At 47.3% G+C, this 17,685-nt stretch overlaps 1 protein-coding gene across 2 annotated transcripts in view; it reads left to right on the top strand.

The window, feature by feature from the left end:
* The window catches only part of PLXNB3 (plexin B3), a 76,840-nt gene extending 59,846 nt beyond the window's left edge, over nucleotides 1-16,994 (top strand). For both annotated transcript variants that reach the window (XM_040405127.1, XM_040405128.1), the window contains exons 16-35: nucleotides 620-750; nucleotides 837-1,013; nucleotides 2,777-2,942; nucleotides 3,044-3,277; nucleotides 4,653-4,817; nucleotides 4,908-5,056; nucleotides 5,717-5,817; nucleotides 5,911-6,128; nucleotides 6,219-6,397; nucleotides 6,479-6,545; nucleotides 9,233-9,539; nucleotides 10,772-10,875; nucleotides 11,331-11,418; nucleotides 11,503-11,669; nucleotides 11,754-11,914; nucleotides 13,242-13,389; nucleotides 13,496-13,560; nucleotides 14,550-14,625; nucleotides 15,362-15,436; nucleotides 16,016-16,994. In XM_040405127.1, coding sequence (XP_040261061.1) covers nucleotides 620-750; nucleotides 837-1,013; nucleotides 2,777-2,942; nucleotides 3,044-3,277; nucleotides 4,653-4,817; nucleotides 4,908-5,056; nucleotides 5,717-5,817; nucleotides 5,911-6,128; nucleotides 6,219-6,397; nucleotides 6,479-6,545; nucleotides 9,233-9,539; nucleotides 10,772-10,875; nucleotides 11,331-11,418; nucleotides 11,503-11,669; nucleotides 11,754-11,914; nucleotides 13,242-13,389; nucleotides 13,496-13,560; nucleotides 14,550-14,625; nucleotides 15,362-15,436; nucleotides 16,016-16,120 — 2,883 coding nt within the window. In that variant the 3' untranslated portion in view covers nucleotides 16,121-16,994. The remainder of the gene's footprint in view (nucleotides 1-619; nucleotides 751-836; nucleotides 1,014-2,776; nucleotides 2,943-3,043; nucleotides 3,278-4,652; nucleotides 4,818-4,907; nucleotides 5,057-5,716; nucleotides 5,818-5,910; nucleotides 6,129-6,218; nucleotides 6,398-6,478; nucleotides 6,546-9,232; nucleotides 9,540-10,771; nucleotides 10,876-11,330; nucleotides 11,419-11,502; nucleotides 11,670-11,753; nucleotides 11,915-13,241; nucleotides 13,390-13,495; nucleotides 13,561-14,549; nucleotides 14,626-15,361; nucleotides 15,437-16,015) is intronic.
* The last annotated feature ends 691 nt before the right edge of the window (nucleotides 16,995-17,685 follow it).

The raw sequence follows: 17,685 nt of genomic DNA, 5'->3' as shown, positions 1-17,685 counted from the left end.
TGGGTGCATACATCTTGTGCTTTTATAAAAGGATGCTGGGAGTTGTAGTTATGTGACAGCTGACGAGCCACAGGTTGGAAACCCTTGTAATACAAATCATACATGGCAGTTCGTACCATATAATAACTAGTACTGCAAAATATCACAGTACTGCTTTACCGGGTTTCTTTTTATATCACATTTTATGTTTGTTGATGATTCGGGTTGATTATCAGAATTTCTGTGATTTTTTATTTTTTTTTGCCCTCTTCATACCCTCATTCCGTGATGTACCTTCCATAAACACAAACGACACAACTACTATGTTGCCTGGAACTGAATTTCTCCTGCCCTATAATCGTAGCGTTTTCCTGTAGCCACCACTAGGGGGAGCTCGCTGCATAGAATCTTTCACCGCTGTAGAAGCTATATATAAATACATATGCAGTGAGCTCCCCCTGGTGGTGGCTGTGGGCAGCCAGAGTTTTATATAAATTATAGGGCTCATTCTGGATGGAACTAAGATTTCTGTGTGTACACCCCTGGCCCTTGTTTTAACATTTTGCAATACATTTGACATTTAGGGACCAGGGCATCCCATTAATTACATCAATTGTTTTTTTTTCTTCTTTTAATGCAGGACCCTATTCTTCATATTTTGGATCCACTAAGAGGTCCCATGGCTGGTGGGACAGTGATCACCATTTCTGGTTCCAAGCTATTGACTGGTGACCAGATAACTGTGACTGTGGGGGATTTGCCTTGTGAAGTGTTAGTAGTCCTATTCTCTGTTGTTAATCTTCTTTTGTGTCGTCGGTGACCAGAAGAGTTGATCTTTTTTTTTATGCCTCTTTCAGGTTTGGGGACTTAATAGACGACGAGTTATATTGTATCACAAGCCCCAGTTCTGTGCAGCAGGAGATGCAGGTCCGGGTGTTCTATGGTCAAGCAGTAAGACGTCTGGAGGACGCACTGTACAACTACACAGAAAACCCAACCATTTCTTCCGCCTACCCTTCCAGTGCTTTCTATGGGTAGGAACCGAAAACATGCTCTACAGTCTAGGTTAAAAGGTTTTTGGGGATTTTATTTTGATGGTCTCTCCTTGGATAGGCCACCAATGTGTGATTATGCAAGTCCAAGCTCCAGGAACCCCATTATCAGCAGAACTAAGGGGCCTTTTACTTTCTCCAGGAGGCCGTGGCCCCTTCATTTGTTAGAGGGGTTGTGCAGCCAGTAATATTGAGGACCAATCCTCAGGAGAGGTCATATCTGATCGGTGGGGGTCCGACTCCCCGCACCCCTCTCTGATCAGCTTTTTGAAGAGGAGGTGGCACTCGTGCAAGTTCTACTTCCTCTTCAAGATTACACTGCTCGTTGTCTTGGGAGTCTTGGCGGCGCATTGTAATTACCGCCGCTGGAAGCGAGATCATGCGCAGTGTAATCTTGAAGAGCAAGTGCCGCCTCCTCTTCACATAGCTGATCGGAGGGGGTGCGAGGAGTCTGAGCCCCACCGATCAGATATTGAAGACCTGTCCTGAGGATAGTCCTTCAATATGTCCTGCCTGCACAACTCTCTTCATACAGACACTGATATGTGCATACATGCGTGGATGTGTCTGGTGGTGCTGCTTTGCCCATTTAAAGGAACTGTCCAGCCAGTATTTTTTTATTTTATTTTTTTAACCGTGATACCTCACCTATCCCCTACCCTTGCATCTTTGAAATTTTTTGAGCTCCCTGGACCCTTTCAACACACACACGAAATGATGGGTCACTGCTGTGGACTGTGATGGGCTGAGTGATCATTTTATATGTGTTGAGAAGGGCCAGGAAATGGAAACCAGCAGGGACCAGGGAAGCTTTGGAACAGGAGCGGTGGTGGAGCAGTGCAGTTAGTGTCCCTTCTTTTGTTTTAGTGCCATTTTGACTCCTTTAAAGAGGTTATCCAATTTCAAGAAACCGCCCCTCACCAGTAATATACTTACTCTGCTCCCGGTGTCACCCATGATGCTAGGGAGGCTCGTCCCCGTCCCCGCCTGCCATTGGCTGCCCCCCCACCCCCGACACTGGATGTTTTTATCCGTGTGCAGGGAGAAGCAGCAGCGGCGATGCGGGGAGCGGGGTAAGTATATTACCAATGAGGTGCTCGGCACATGGGGATGAAGTCTAGGTTCTTGAAATTGGATAACCCCTTTAAGTGAACAGGGCTAAGCTGCACTACCAGTCACATCTACACAGTTAGGGGTCATGCACATGAATACGTGCCACTTGTTCCGTCCTTTAGGGACTGTAAATTGCGGTTCTCAATGCACGGGCATCATCCGCGTGGCTGGCGCAGACGGATGCAAACCCATTCAGCTTGAATGGGTCCATGATCCGTCCCCACCACAAAAAAAATTGAAAATGTTCTATTTTTTGGCGGTGTAGCGGAATGGACAGAAAACCCACGGAAGCTCTCCGTAATGCTTACATGGGGTTCTCTGCCTCCGCTCTGCACCTTCTAGATTGCGGACCCATTCAAGTGATGTGGTGCACAAACGGCCGGTGCCTGTATATTGCGGACCCACTGTTTTACGGGCATCGGCCGTGTGCATGAGGCGTTAATTGCATGTCGCTGCACCTAGATCAGCGATTAAATGGGGGTTAGTGCTGTTGAGAGTTTGAGCGCTCTTGGAAGAAGGGGGGAGGGCCAGACCCGATTGGCCCTAATGCTAAGGAGAGGTCATCAGTAGAAAATCTATTTAAGACTCCATGGAGCCGGAATCTCATGTATAATCCATTGCCTCTTCCACAGGGGAGGACGGAGAGTTGTGGTAACTGGTCTGAACCTGGACGTTGTTCAGACTCCACGTATGTCTGCCCTGATCAGGTCACCAGTAGAAGACCCTCAGCCCGGAGACGAGAACAGGAGAAGGAAAAGGAGACGAAGGAGGGAATTTATACCTGGTCCTGTCCAGGAGGTGAGGCCATTCATGATCATCTTGCCGCTTTCTCTTTTAATACTTTGAATTTTTAGCTCCAGTATTTTGTTTGTAATATCAATTGTTCATTTGTCTTTCAGATTAGCGAAAATTGTCTCCAAAACTCCTCCGCAGTCATGGAGTGCATTTCACCCTCTGTCCCCGACAACTCCATCCTTGTGGATATATTCTTTGTTCTAGACAATATTCGGATCCCATTCAGCAGCCTCGGGGAGAACTTCACTTACCAGAAGAACCCAACCCTGAAGCCTCTGAACCGTGACAACCCGAGTAAACCATACAGCCTGAAGCCGGGGAATGTGCTGGACATAGAGGTGCAAATACAACATGGTCATCTACTACCTATAGCTTTTGTGGGTAGTTGGTGGCCCCTGAGGGCTCTTCCTGTGTCCACTGGCTCACCTCATCCATCTGTGTAAAGTGCACCGCTATCGGTGCAGCTCTCTCCCTGTGACCCCTTTCACACTCGCAGTGTGCGTCAGCGAGAGCTCCCGTCCTGACCTCCCAGCACTGACTGGTCGCATAGCATTATATTGATTTATGATGCTATGTAACCCTTACAGTTCTGGAATGTATTGTATAACACTGACATAATGTTATCCAATACATTCTAGAACTGTAAGGGTTACATAGCATCATAAATCAATATAATGCAATGCCACCCGTCAGTGCTGGGAGGTCAGGACGGGGGCTCTCGCTGACGCACACTGCATGGAACTTGCTCGTGTGAAAGGGGTCTATCACAGTTCAGGAGGCAGTTGAAGGATGCAACTGAGCATGTGCGTCCATCTCAGCAAGGCAGAGAAATACGGAAAATAACGAACAGCAGGTGGCGCTATACAGATACATTTTATGGAATAACTCAGTGGCTATGCTAGATTATCAATTACATGCAATTGCAAAAGTATTCAGATCCAGGTGCTGCTTTGAAAAAGTAGAATATTTTTCGTGAGACAACCCCCTTTAACGTAAAAATGATTGTATGTTGGCAGCACATCTCCTTGTGTAAACGGGATGTGCTACTGACAATATGCACACAGTATGGGGGGACATACGATTGTACTAACGATCATTCACCCTCTGTACAGTTTGCATTATCCCATGTAAAAGGTCCTTTAAATGAGCGCCAATTGACTTGTTATATCATCGGTTAGCGCTCGTTCCGTACTCTTATTGGCCAGTGTAAGACGCTAATCGCAACAAACACCGCCGCCCTATTGCATTGTGTCCTACAGCTAAATTCTGGTAGCTTGAAAATCCTATTGGTCCAGGATTTGCGTTTTCTGCCGTATCAGCGTTCCCGTATTGGGATACCTGACAGTATAGACAACGGTTTTTTATTTTTATTAAGACTGGTGATTTAGACGCCGGTCTTAATCCCCCTCTGCTGGTGCCGGATGTGGCGCGGGCCTCCACATAAATTGCCGACCGTGTGACATGATTTATACTACGCCATCTCCTTTGCTGGCGTAGTTTAAGACCATTTTCCATGAAAAATGATGAATGAGCCGGTCCGGCTGGCCCGCTCGCTTTCCACCCACGCCATGCCTACTTTTTTGGGCCGCCTGGGAAAGGTCACAGATTTGGCCACTGCAACATAATTACTCCAAAAAGTGGCGTACTACCAATAATAAATGACCCCCTTAGTTCGTATGTCCATAGCATTGCTCCTTCTTGTACTTTTCTTAGGGCGAAGGTCTGGATTCTGGCATCAGCAAACAAGAAGTTCGGGCAATGATTGGAAATGGTGTATGTACGGTGAAAACGCTCACCCACAACCACTTGTACTGTGAGCCGCCACATGCGTCACCGCAGCCGCTCGATGCCGGGGCTGCTTCTCTGCCGGAGTTTGTGGTTAGTGGTCCATAAAGTACCCCCCCCCCCCCTTCCATGTATACATAGCCCTGCCAGAAATGCGACAACCTTATACGTTCCTTTACCTAGGTGCACATGGGGAATCTGCGTTTCGACCTCGGACAAGTGAAATATGATGCGGAGGGGCAGTCCAGCTTCCCTAAAGAAGCCAAGATTGGGATAGGAGTAGGGGCTGCTCTGCTCATACCGATTGTGCTGATCATCATCTTCATGTACAGGTACGATTGCATATTCCACTGCTAAATTCTGGTGTCCACTTTCTGTCATAAGCCGGCGGCTTAGCGGTTAGCATGGTGGTCGTGCATCACTGGGTTTGTATGTTCTGTATGTTGGTTGGATTTCATTGGGGCACTCCGTTTCCTCCCAAAACACAGGCTAAAGAGCGCCTATCATATGCCTGTGTCCCCCATGATATTCCAATTATGGAGCCATTTATTTATTTGTTTTTATAACTCTTTTCTATACATTCCTCTATTATTCCTCCTTAGCGTCTCTATAAGTTGTCGGTAGAATGTGTGCCTACACAATCTGCCATTATAAGCTCCGATATGAAAGTGTAAGGACGCATTGACATGGGGAAGAAGAAGACCTGGTAATCCATGTATTCATAGTTTTGCAGGAGGAATAATAGAAGGGCTCTAAAAAAAAAAAAAAGAAAAGATACTCTAGAATTATTTTATAGGGAATACATGTATTTACCAAAGCTGGCATGTCAGTCAGGAGGGTCTTCTTTCATTGACTTCCTATGACATGGACCTTATTGGGTACAGGGACCGATGTGAGTAGTAGAACATGTAGGCACTATATAAGCAACAGGCCTAGAGGCACGATAGATGCTGTCCTGACGAAAAGTCATATAAACTTTTGGCTTGTTACAGGAGACAGAGTAAGAAGGCAAAGAGGGATTATGAGAAGGTCCTCGTACAACTGGAGAACCTGGAGACCAGTGTGGGCGACCAGTGCAGAAGGGAGTTTACTGGTATTGTCCCAGTGTCTGCCTCTTCTTTCCGCATTAGATTTGGGGATTGTATTTCAGGGTTCTCATTTTTATTTTATTTTTTTCCATTTTCAGATCTAATGACGGAAATGATGGATCTCACCAGTGACATAGAAGGCTCGGGCATTCCATTCCTGGACTACACGACGTACACCGAGAAGATATTCTTCCCCGGAGACACCATCTCGCCACTCAGGAGGAGCCTGGATGTTCCCGAGAGCAGACGAAACACTGTGGAGCAAGGCCTTACACAGCTCTCCAACCTGCTCAATAATAAGCTTTTCCTTACCAAGGTACATGGTTGTCCCGACTCCCTTCACCATCTACTATTATGAAATATGATGTGATGGTGTTAAAATGTAAAATCTCCTCTTCTCTCCAAGCTGATCGAAACACTGGACACCCAAGTGACATTATCGCAGCGTGATCGCTGTCACGCCGCCTCCCTGCTCACTGTAGCTCTGCACGGTAAACTGGAGTATCTGACCGATGTCATGAAGACCCTACTATGTAACCTAATAGAGCAGTGCGTGGCCAAGAACCCCAAACTTGTACTCCGCAGGTAGGTGTTGAACTAAGCACCATATAGACGTGGCTGGTCAGGACCAAAATGACAAGCATGAACCCCTCTCTCTGTTATCAGGACTGAAACAATAGTGGAGAAGCTGCTGACCAACTGGATGTCCATCTGTCTGCACTCTTTCCTTCGGGTAAGTATTCATGCGTCTAATGAAACTTGACCGCCGTGAGGCCGAGGTGTCATGTTTCCCGTCCAGGGACCTTGGGGCCTTTGTTCTCAGGGTTAGCGGAGGTCCCAGAAATATGTAAGGGGTTGTCTGAGTGTTTAAAGGGGTATCCAAGACTATAAAATGTCCCCCATATGCTGGGCTCCTCACAATGAATATACTTACCTGGCTCCCCGCATCGCTCCCGCTGCTTCTCCTTGTGCGCAGATGAAAACATCCGGTGTCGGGGCGGAGCAGCCAATGGCAGGCGGGGACGGCCCTCCTTAGCGTCATCCGCGATGCTAGGGAGGCTCGTCCCCGCCTGCAGTTGCAGCAGCGGCGGTGCTGGGACCAGTAGTGGCGTGGGGAAAGACAGGTAAGTAGATTCATTGTGAGGGGCCCGGCATATGGGGGAGCATTTTATAGTCTTGGATAACCCCTTTAATACTGGTTACCAGTCCTCAGGATAGGCCATCAGTATCTGATGGACGGGGGTCCAACTCTCAGCACCGTTGATGATCAGCTCCATGAGCACCACAGCCTCTTCCTAGGTCAATGACATCACCCTCATTGGGTCTCATGGCCTAGACACAGCTCCGTCCCATTCAAATGAATGCAATACCAAGCACAGCCACTATCCAATGGACGGTGTTGTGCTCGGCAAGCAGAGAGGAGGCTGTGGTGCCACAGGCTCTTCACACAGCGGATCAGCGGGCATGCCTGGCGTTGGACATGCACCGATCACATCCTATCCAGGATGACCCATCAGTATTAAACGCTTGGACAATACGTCTTGAATGGTATCCTTGTATAATCAGCTCTGACATCTTCAGTCATTGTTTGATACAGTGAGCTGCCATTTTGTTGAAGATTAATCTACAACCTACAATCAGGGGTCAAGTCCTGGGGAAAAAAGTGTGGGAACTTACCCAAGATCCACTGCAACCGCCCCCCCCCCCCCCCCCCAAAAAATATATATATTTCGCTGAAAATTCAGTGCAAAATTTTTTGTAAAGTGCCAGTTTACACAGACAAATGCAAAATTAACATCAAATAAACATGGAGATCCCAGTGCCAGCTGCCTTGCTGGTGGACGATTGGCATATACTTCTGCTGTGGCCCACAGCATAAGTATATGCCAATCGTCCACCAGCAAGGCAGCTGGCACTGGGATCTCCATGTTATTGGTCAGTTAATACATCAGGGACCCCCTGGCATGGGGCCTGGGCATAGCTAAGTGCAAACTGGGTGATCCATAGGCAGGACCGGGTGGCTGCCCTCATCCACCAGCCCGTCCCTAATGCCAGTCAATACCCCTTTAGGAAATCTCTTAGGAGCAGCAGCGATCAATCAGCCAGGATTAATGTGCACAGTGGGAGGCCTCGCCTAGGCAAGTGACAAACTGCCCCCCTCATTCTTAGGCAAGTGACAAACTCAGCTCTACTACATCTACAATGAGCAACTACAACAAATGTAATGCCAAACTGCAGTTCCTCTATGTGATGCCTTGCATAGCTTCCACTGGACCCACAGGCTGTGGGTCCAGTGGAAGCTATCTGAGGCATCACAATCGCATAGAGGAACTGCAGTTTGGCATTACATTTGTTGTAGTTGCTCATTGTAGATGTAGCAGAGCTGGGTTTGTCACTTGCCTAAGATTGAGGAGGGGGGGGGGGGCAGTTTGTCACTTGCCTAAGGCCAGGGTAAGGTGGGCCTCCCACCCAGGCTGTGCACATTAATCCTGGCCTGCTGCTGTGCTGCCTGCAGTCACATCTGATGAGAGTACTGACTGAGATAAAAGAGGGGGTATTGACTGGTCTGGTCTGGGGCTGCTGGCCACCGGCGCTCCTACCAGGCGGGTTAGGGCCCCCGGACTCACTCAGGGACAGTCACAGACACTTAGACTGGTCTGGACCAGACCACCAGGACCCCGATCCGGTCGGATGGTCCAGCCACGCTCACCTCAGCAGACAGTCAGTCGCAGGCTCAGGATAGGAGGAGGGGAGCTCTCAGCCAGGAGGGGGAGGGGAGTCAGTCAGTGAGTCTTCCGTCCTCAACTGAAGCCGCTCCCCTTCCCTCCTCACTTAGCCTGCCCTGCACAGTGCGAGTCACGCAGGGCCTCGCCTCCGCTCCGCCCCTTGTGAATCTGATTTCACCGCTTCCCCTCCTGGTCCCTTTGCCCTGAAAGGGAACGGCGTTCCTGCCATGAAAAAAGTGCAGGAACGCGTTTCCCACGCGTTCCCCCTCGACTCGACCCCTGCCTACAATATTTTTTCTTCCTGGCTTCAGACAGACCTCCTACCTCTCAAATCCTATATATTTGGAGCGCCCTAATGTGGGGGTCTGAAATATTGTATTGAAAGGGGTATTCTGGCTTGCAGAAATGATCACCTATCTGCTAGATAAGTGATTAATGCTAGATTGCTGTGGGTGTGACCACTGGGACCCCATAATCCCCAGAAGAGGAACCCTGCACTGCAAGGCCACCGGGGCCATAGCCCTTGAATACCCCTCCATTTAAACTCCCCTCTAGCCACAACCTTTCTATCAGTCAGCGGTGGTCCCAGCAGTCAGACCTCCACCAATATAGCATCTATCACCTATCCAGTAGATAACTGATAATTGCCGCGGAATACCCCTTTAATTACTCGGATTCCTTTCTCCACTCACAGGAGGCCGCAGCAGAGCCTTTGTACAGGTTGTACCGGGCTATTATGTATCAGGTGGATAAAGGCCCGGTGGACGCAGTGACCGGTAAAGCTAAGCGCACTCTGAACGATGGACGGCTCCTGAGGGAGGACATTGAGTGTCGGGCGATGACGTTGACCGTTATAGTGAAGAATGGGGCAGAAGTGCAGCAGGTTCCAGTCAAGGTGCTGGACACGGACACCATCACACAGGTTAAAAGGAAGATACTGAACCATGTCTACAAAGGAACGCCGTTCTCTCAGCGATCTCCTGTCCACACGCTTGACCTAGGTAAGGCCTACAGAGATACCATAAGGGTGTATGTGTAGGGGTATTATAATATGCGGCACAAACTTCAAATTTCTCTTTCATGCTTCTAACACTTGGGCCTCCCCAACTAATTAAAACCTACATATCCCATGCGACTGGTGGATGTCTCTGCATTATTCAACCAGGAACCGTTATTTATGCCACGTTCATGTACCATGGGAATATGGGTTGGGGACCTTTAAAGGGATTGTCTGGTTTAGGTAGCCCTATGTTCAAATACCCTATAACACATATGTGGACCCACTGTGCCTGCTGAACATTTTTGGCTTGAGGGACTTGTCAAGGTGGACCCCTGCATTCATCCTCCTACAGGGGTTCTGTAATTCGCTGCAGGAACCACCAAGCCAAGTGGTCTCCATTTAGTGGCTGCTGACACAGGTGGGACAAAAAACACTGATGCATGGCACCAACGGGACAAGCAGAGTTTATATAGTACCGTAGTCAGGCAATAGGTCAGGGCAGGTGGCACATGGTCAATACAGTGATCAGGCGGAGTTTAGGCACAGGAGGCCAGAACAATTCAATAGCGCACATTTGCAGGACTAGACAAGAACCTATTGCTCAGGCACCTTCCCATAGGGGAAGGCGTACTGTATACCGCAGGGAACACTGCCATTGGTTGTGTGCAGGTGCTGGCCTTTTAAGAATCGGGAAGACTGCGAGCAGTGTGCAGTGGGGAAGGTAATTACTCCGCTGACTGTGCCCACCAGGAGAGAGGAGATATCGCCAGGCATGGACCAAAGGCACCACATACACGAATAGAGAATTATGAGTTTTTACAGGGTTCCCCAAGTTCAGCACCTTCTTTTATTAGCCAGAGTGAATAGTGGATACAAAGTGCATCTACTGCTCTGGAGGGCCCAGCAAGTCTGTGCATTACATGGACAGCCCATTCATTTCATTAGGGACTGTGCAATACTACACTTTACCAGTGGTGGTGCTGAAGCTTATCGTCAGGGGAATATTTTAACAAGGAGATTGTCCAAAGTGGAGAACCCCTTTAAAGGTTGAGATCTTGTAGAGAGCTATGTCTTCTGCGATTCTGATAAGGTCATGGCATGCAAGTCGGATGTCTTGAAAGTCTCTATTGCATCTTCATATTCTTTAAAGGAAATTGCATTTGTGCGCGTCAAGTTGACGGGTATATAGTTTGGATCCTGAATTGTACTTTCTATTATCTGATGTCTCCACAGAGTGGCGCTCTGGTCAAGCTGGCCATTTGACTCTTTCGGATGAGGACTTGACGTCCTTAGTTCAGGGTGAATGGAAGAAGCTGAATACACTGAACCATTATAAGGTAAGGGATTAAAGGTATTTTCTGGGTGTTTTAATATCGATGACCTATCCTCAGGTAAAGTAATCAATGTCAGATCATTGGGGGTCCGACTCTCAGCATCCCCTCCGATCAGCTGTTTGAAGAGACCCTGGTCCTTCAGTAAGCCCTGTGGCTTTTTTGCAGTTTACCAAGCACAGCGCCGTCCATTGAGTAGAGTCTTTTCTTGGTATTGCAGCCTAGCCCCAATCACTTGTACGTGACTTATGAATGTAATGTTGCAAGCTGAGGAAGAGGTCTCTCCAGACAGCTTATCGTTGGGGGGGGGGGGGGGTGCCAAGAGTCAGACCCCCGCCGATCTGTTTTTCTTGACCTATCCTGAGGATAGTCCATCAAGATCTCTGGCAACCCCTTTAAGTGTGATGTATCTGAGAGCGCAGTCCAGGGCATATTTTACCATTCTCTTCTTATTGTAAAAGGTCCCAGATGCCGCCACTGTCGCTTTAATACCCCGGCTACATAATAATCAATGTGAGACGCCAAGCAACAATTACATGGGTGGTGAGAGTAAGTATTCAGGTCTTCTTGACCCGGAACTGTCATTGCCCCACGTCACTTCTCCTACCATCTTATCGCTTCTCTCCTTATCAGAAACTCCAATGCTGGAAGATGGTGAAGAAGGTGGTATCAGAATCTGGCACCTGGTAAAGTCTGTTGAGGAGCCGGAGGTGTGTAAGCAGCGGCGGAGCAGCTTGCGGGAGAGAGAGCGCGCCAAAGCCATTCCAGAAATCTACCTAACGCGCCTGCTATACATGAAGGTAAGGAGGATGGCAGCCCGGCGGGGAGGGAGGGTTGGTTATGATGTGCCGCAGCGGACACTTACCCATCTTTACTCCTCACAGGGAACACTGCAGAAGTTTGTCGATGACACCTTCCAGGCCATGTTGGGGGTAAATCGGCCTGTCCCCATAGCCATCAAATACTTCTTTGATTTCCTGGATGAAATGGCTGAGAAACATGGAATTGTAGATAAGGAGACAGTTCATATCTGGAAGACACACAGGTGGGTGCAGTAACAGTAATATAAAACTTACTAGCACCCACAAATTTTCCTGTTGGTTTAGAGTGCAGAGTATTTCACTTTTCGGAGCTGAAGTTTGTGCTCCAGAGCTGTCTCTCTTGGTACAACCAAAGTCAGACATTCAGAAGGCTATAGAGAGTTGGCTTTGGTCACCCAAAGCTGCCTCCTTCCTCTCTCCTCGCTGGTGCAGTGCTCCAACTCGCGGGAGTACCATGCCCAGAGTGTATGTAATTACTCGGACCAGCGCACTGTATTTTTTGGGCATGCGAAGTTGTACCGCCCAGCACGCAGGAGCATTGCACCACACTGGAGGGTCAGATTGGGCAGAACAAAAATATTATGGATCCGCCGGAGTTATGAAGAGGCGCTGGTTTACATTTAGACCATTTGGAATGATGCCCCCTCTTTTGGACCTGGCGTAAACGAAGAAAAGTCGCAGAGTCTGTCGCACCATGGCGTGCGACAAAATCTGCGCCTGATATAAGCCACAGGCGTATATCTGGTCATAAATAACCCCCATAATTTATTGTGGAATAAAAGGTTATATAGTTCTGTATGTATTAATTCCTCACCATTTTTAAGATCTCTGCTTGCTGTCATTCCATGATCCTTCAGTGTCAACTTCCAAGGCCGAAAAAAACGGTCACACAGGTTGACGGTTGTTATCAGAGCTGTGTCTTGTAACAGGCCATGCACACGTGTTCATTACATGACTGAGATTGATTTTTATCCCCTGGAAGTAACCATTTAAGGTTTTTATTAAATGACCGCAAGCGGAGATCTTGAAAATCATGAGGAATCGATACAGAATGTATACCGGAAAAATAGTATGAATATACATTATGCAAAACATATGCTTTATTCCCTGAAAGTGTAATACCCATTAATCTACCATTAATGTAATACCTTATTGCAGGGATGCTCAACCTGCGGCCCTCCAGCTATTGTAAAACTACAACTCCCATCATGCCCTGCTGTAGGCTGATTGCTGTAGGATGCCTGGGCATGCTGGGTGTTGTAGTTTTGCAACAGCTGGAGGGCCGCAGGTTGGGCATCCCTGCCTTATTGCAATAGGATAGGGATGTACAACTTGTGGCCCTCTAGCGGTTGCAAACTACAACTCCCAGCATGCCCTGATAGCAGTAGGCTGTACGGGCATTAGCTTTCCACCAGTTTGGCATCCCTGTAACAGGGGATGGAACATTGATTCTTTTTTCCTGGGATCACCACTAGGGGGAGCCACCACTAGAACATAACAATGTTTTATTAATGACTCCTGGGGTCCATCTGTCTTTTTGCCTGGTCACAGCCTGATGCAGAGGTTCTGGGTGCTCATACTGAAGAACCCTCAGATGGTCTTTGATATCGAGGTGTCGGAGAATGTAGACTCCATCCTTTCAGTCATTGCTCAGACCTTCATCGACTCATGTACCGTCTCGGAGCATAAAGTGGGCAGAGTGAGTACATAAGGATCTCTGCAATTTCTCTCCATATATAATGTGGCTCTGTGGACGGCTTTCGTCTTGTTTCGTTCTGTGGACGACTTTTCTTGTTTCATTACAGGACTCGCCTGTCAATAAATTACTCTATGCTCGTGAAATCCCACGATACAAGCAGCTGGTGGAGAAGTAAGTACATACCCATCCATTGTAGAAGACTTGGGCTGTCTGGTATTCGCGTCCTCATGGGTCTCACTGGTGGGGGGGGGCACAGCAACGAGCGGAGATGGATAGATAGACAGATATAAGATGGATGATGTATGGCTATGAGAGAGAGATGGATATGCGAGAGAGAGAGATATGGTAGACAGACTGATAGATATGAGATGGATGGATATGAGATCTATATATATTAGAAAGACACATACATACAACAATCTAGGGGCCGCGTGAGAGCAAAGAGCGGGGGTAACAATTGGGGTGTTGATGTTGTAAATGCAGCCAAGTGATCCAATTCAACCATTCGGCCAATAGGGAGAGACCGTTAACTGTATTCCGGCCTCTCGCACAGCGCCCCGAATAGTTTAGGATCACGCACTACTCGCCTTGTGCAGTAGGTATGTTTCAGGAAAGTTGAGAAAGCCTTGGCTATGAACACCTTTAATATGACAAGTTCCAGGCTGCAATCTTCATTCCTTCCTTCATTTTCAGACCCCCTGATATTCAACTTGCAACCTGCTCCTAGTTTCAGACTTCCCTCAAGTTGGACTTCTGCCCCCGAGTAATACATGCTGGATCTGTGTGTCCAGAATGCTGCTATCTTCCCCCGGCCTTGTATGTGCTTTCCCCCCAATCTATAGCTTGTGTGAGCTGCCCTCCATGGACGTTTTCCCCTCTATCCACACTCTACTCTGCCATGTACAACCTCCTCCCCCTCCCTTCTGCTGGGGGGAGCAGAAAGAGACATCAGAAATAGGAGCAGAGCTGTGACAGATTTATGTCCACTTCAGCAGCGGGGTGAAGGGCTTACACTATGCAGAAGCAAAGTGGTAGGAAATTTCTAAAGAAGGCTATTTAGAAAGTTACTTATTTTTCCATTTAGGGAGCAAAAAAAAAAGTGTTCTAATATGGTCCATCTTCTTTCTGTTATACATGTGTATTATGTTTTCCATTCCTAGGTACTATGCCGACATCACAGATACCACCCCTGCTAGCTACCAGGAAATGAACTCTTATCTCACAGAGCTGTCAGGGGTGAGTAAATCTCCTGGGTATAACGGAGCACATTTATTGAGACCCTATGCTGGCGGTGGATCGCCGAAGTTATGAAGAGGCGCCGGCCTCTACATAACTTCGGTGTAGATCGTAAACCAGGTGTAGAAAATGATGAATGAAAGAGACGGGACACCCATGCCATGCCCCCATTTTTTTTTAGACGTGGCGTGCGACAGAATCTGCGCCAGATACACGCCACAAAAGTGATGTATATCTGTTCGTAAATGACCCCCAATGTTTTTAATGAAATGGAAGCCTGTGCACAAAGAGGAATAAATGAAAGGGGTTTTGATGGATTTTTGGATGGGTAGCCTATCCTCAGGATTGGTCATCAATATGAGATCGGTGGGGGTCCAACTCCTGTCCACTGCATAGTGGCCGTACTTGGTATCACAGCTTAGCCCCATTCACTTGATCGAAACTGTGTTGCGCCTAGGCCACGTGACTGATGAACGTGACATCACATGGGCCCAGGAGCACTGTGGCCTCTTATAGCAGTCCAAGAGTTGGACCCCTGCTGATCTCCTATTGATGACCTATCCTGAAGATAGCCCATCAATATGAAAATCCCGGAAAACCCCTTTAAATGAGAGGTTCAAGGGCATGCCCAGCATGTGGTTATGAGTATTAGGTCTTTTCTGGGACTTTTCTTGTTTCCCGGGATTTATAATATGCCTATATATGTATAATAGATAGCCCCTCTGCTTCCTTTCAGATTCACTCCGATGACCTGAACACTCTGGTTGCCTTACAAGAACTATATAATTATATCAACAAGTACTACGATCCGGTGAGTGTGCCTTTTACTTCCTTTTATCTCAGTCTATACAAATCGTACATTACAGAGGCGCTGCCTCGCCTGTGGTTGTGACTGTAGACATGAGATATTTGTGGCGTGTCTGTTTGCCGTCACCCATCAAACAGGTTGGATTTTCCTAGAGATAAGTGCCTGTAGTTGTATCTGGCAGTCGCTTATCTCTATTTATAACAATTGCATTCTTGCACTGCTGGCTCCAGGTCATTCAGACCCATCCTCTGTATGCAGGACGTGATCCTTTCCTTCTCCATGAGGATTGTGGCATTAGATGGAGGATGTTCTTGTGCATTTCTTTTAACGTGAATTCAAAGATTTGAGAATAAATAGGCTTAAGCAGGCTTGAGTGATAAAAATATTTACTAAGTGTGATTAAATATATAAATGTGAAAACTGACAAATCAGAAAATACAGAATAGTAAAGGTAAATAATAATATAGACGGTGATATAATATTTAAAGGGAATAGTCCCCTTAATCATGTAAAATACCCTTACATGCCTTTCTGCCCGCGTGAGATCTCCACTAACCTTCATCCTTCTTTCCTTTACAACAGATCAGCCAGGCTCTGGAGGAGGATCCCAGCGGGCAGAAGATGCAGCTGGCATATCGCCTCCAACAGATCTCTGCTCTGGTGGAAAACAAAGTGACGGATCTATAATTGATGCAGTATCCCCGGACTTTCTGCTGCTTCCCATAGCAATGCCCTATAGGACCATACCCTGGAGAAGCAGATGATGGTCTCAGACTAGGATTTTAGTGCATGTTCCCATCTGATCAAAAGGCGTGAGATCTGGGAACTCTTAACGGACAAGAACAAAATGAAATTTACCATTTTTGCACTATTTTCCCCCAATACAGAAGAAATGGCAAGTTCTGCCGTATGAATTTGAACTACTTTACCCAGAATCCTTTGCTCTTTTCATCACCAGCCCTGCGGTGCACTGCCTACCTCAGTGGAACTGTATAAGTGCCTTACTTCTGGTTTTTCCTGTGGTCTTTTGGGGTCCACCCGTGACTTGTCCGTAGGAGCATGACAGTACGCAGCCCCAGCCTTGTATAATAGGGAATTAATACATAGTACACAGTGTGGATGTATATCATAACTGTACGTGGTATCGTCCATAGCAATCAGTGGTGTTTCTGATTGTTTGCTGTGGACCACAATGCTCGTTCATGTCCCTCAATATACTGTATGTATGTGCTTTTTCAGTCTTTTGTGCTTGAGCTTGTTACCGGACCGGCCCTGGGGGACAGAACCACTGAATACAGGACACTGTTTGCTTTGGTAAATTGTGGCCATATTGTGTCATTAGGATGCCAGAGTGTTGCCTAGGAGAGAGGTCTTCAGTGACTGTTTTGTCTGGTGGTGGTGCCCCACAGGACAGTCTTCATCACCGCACTGCGTCTGTCTCCAGAGAGCGTCATTTCGCTTTTGTGTGTTTCTAACTTATGCAAAGCCTGTACATAGGTATAACTATATTTATTGTTCTTTTTATGCAAATTGTTTCGCAAATAAAATGATTTTTTAGAAAGTGATTTTTCATTTTTGGGCCTACCACCCTTCACCCCCCTCGGGCGGTCTCCATTCTGTAGTGGGCTCAGAAAATTTATCACAGGTCGGCACGAAATGAGCCGCTTATCTTGATGATCCAATATTGGCACAGGGTACAGTCCACAAACTGTAAAGGTGGTGTCCTCAGGACTTTCGTAGGGAAGAAAAAAGAGATGAGGACACGCTGCAGACACCAGCTTACAAAACATCCAGGATAAATAAAGTGCATAAATCGTATCAAATGGAGCAGCCTGGAAACTAACCAAATCGAGTCCAATTCGAGTGTCGCCGTTGACCGCTTTCCCCACGGCACGGCCCCTCTACTGTATAAGAGGCGAAACTCGAGTTGGTTAGATTCCAAGCTGCTCCGGTGTGAGATTTTTGTATGATATGCTGCTTTATCCGGCATGTTATTATAATTAGAATCATTCTTTGGATAAATTATTTTATTGTATTTATTTCCAATCTACAGCACAATTCCCACCAGCTGTAAGCGGCATGCTGGGAGTAGTAGTTGTGCTATTAGTTTGGGACTGGCTAACTGAAATGAAGGGTAACTATTTACACTTGGAGCTACACAGCGATCTTAGCCACGACACCCCTCGACCGAAGATCACTGTGAACTGAATGGGGCCGCCATGCGACTCGCAAGTTGCCGCAACAGCAATTTA

This window comes from Bufo bufo, chromosome 8 (genome assembly GCF_905171765.1).
Source record: "Bufo bufo chromosome 8, aBufBuf1.1, whole genome shotgun sequence".
NCBI lineage: Eukaryota > Metazoa > Chordata > Amphibia > Anura > Bufonidae > Bufo > Bufo bufo.
This window is presented reverse-complemented; position numbering and strand designations above follow the sequence as displayed.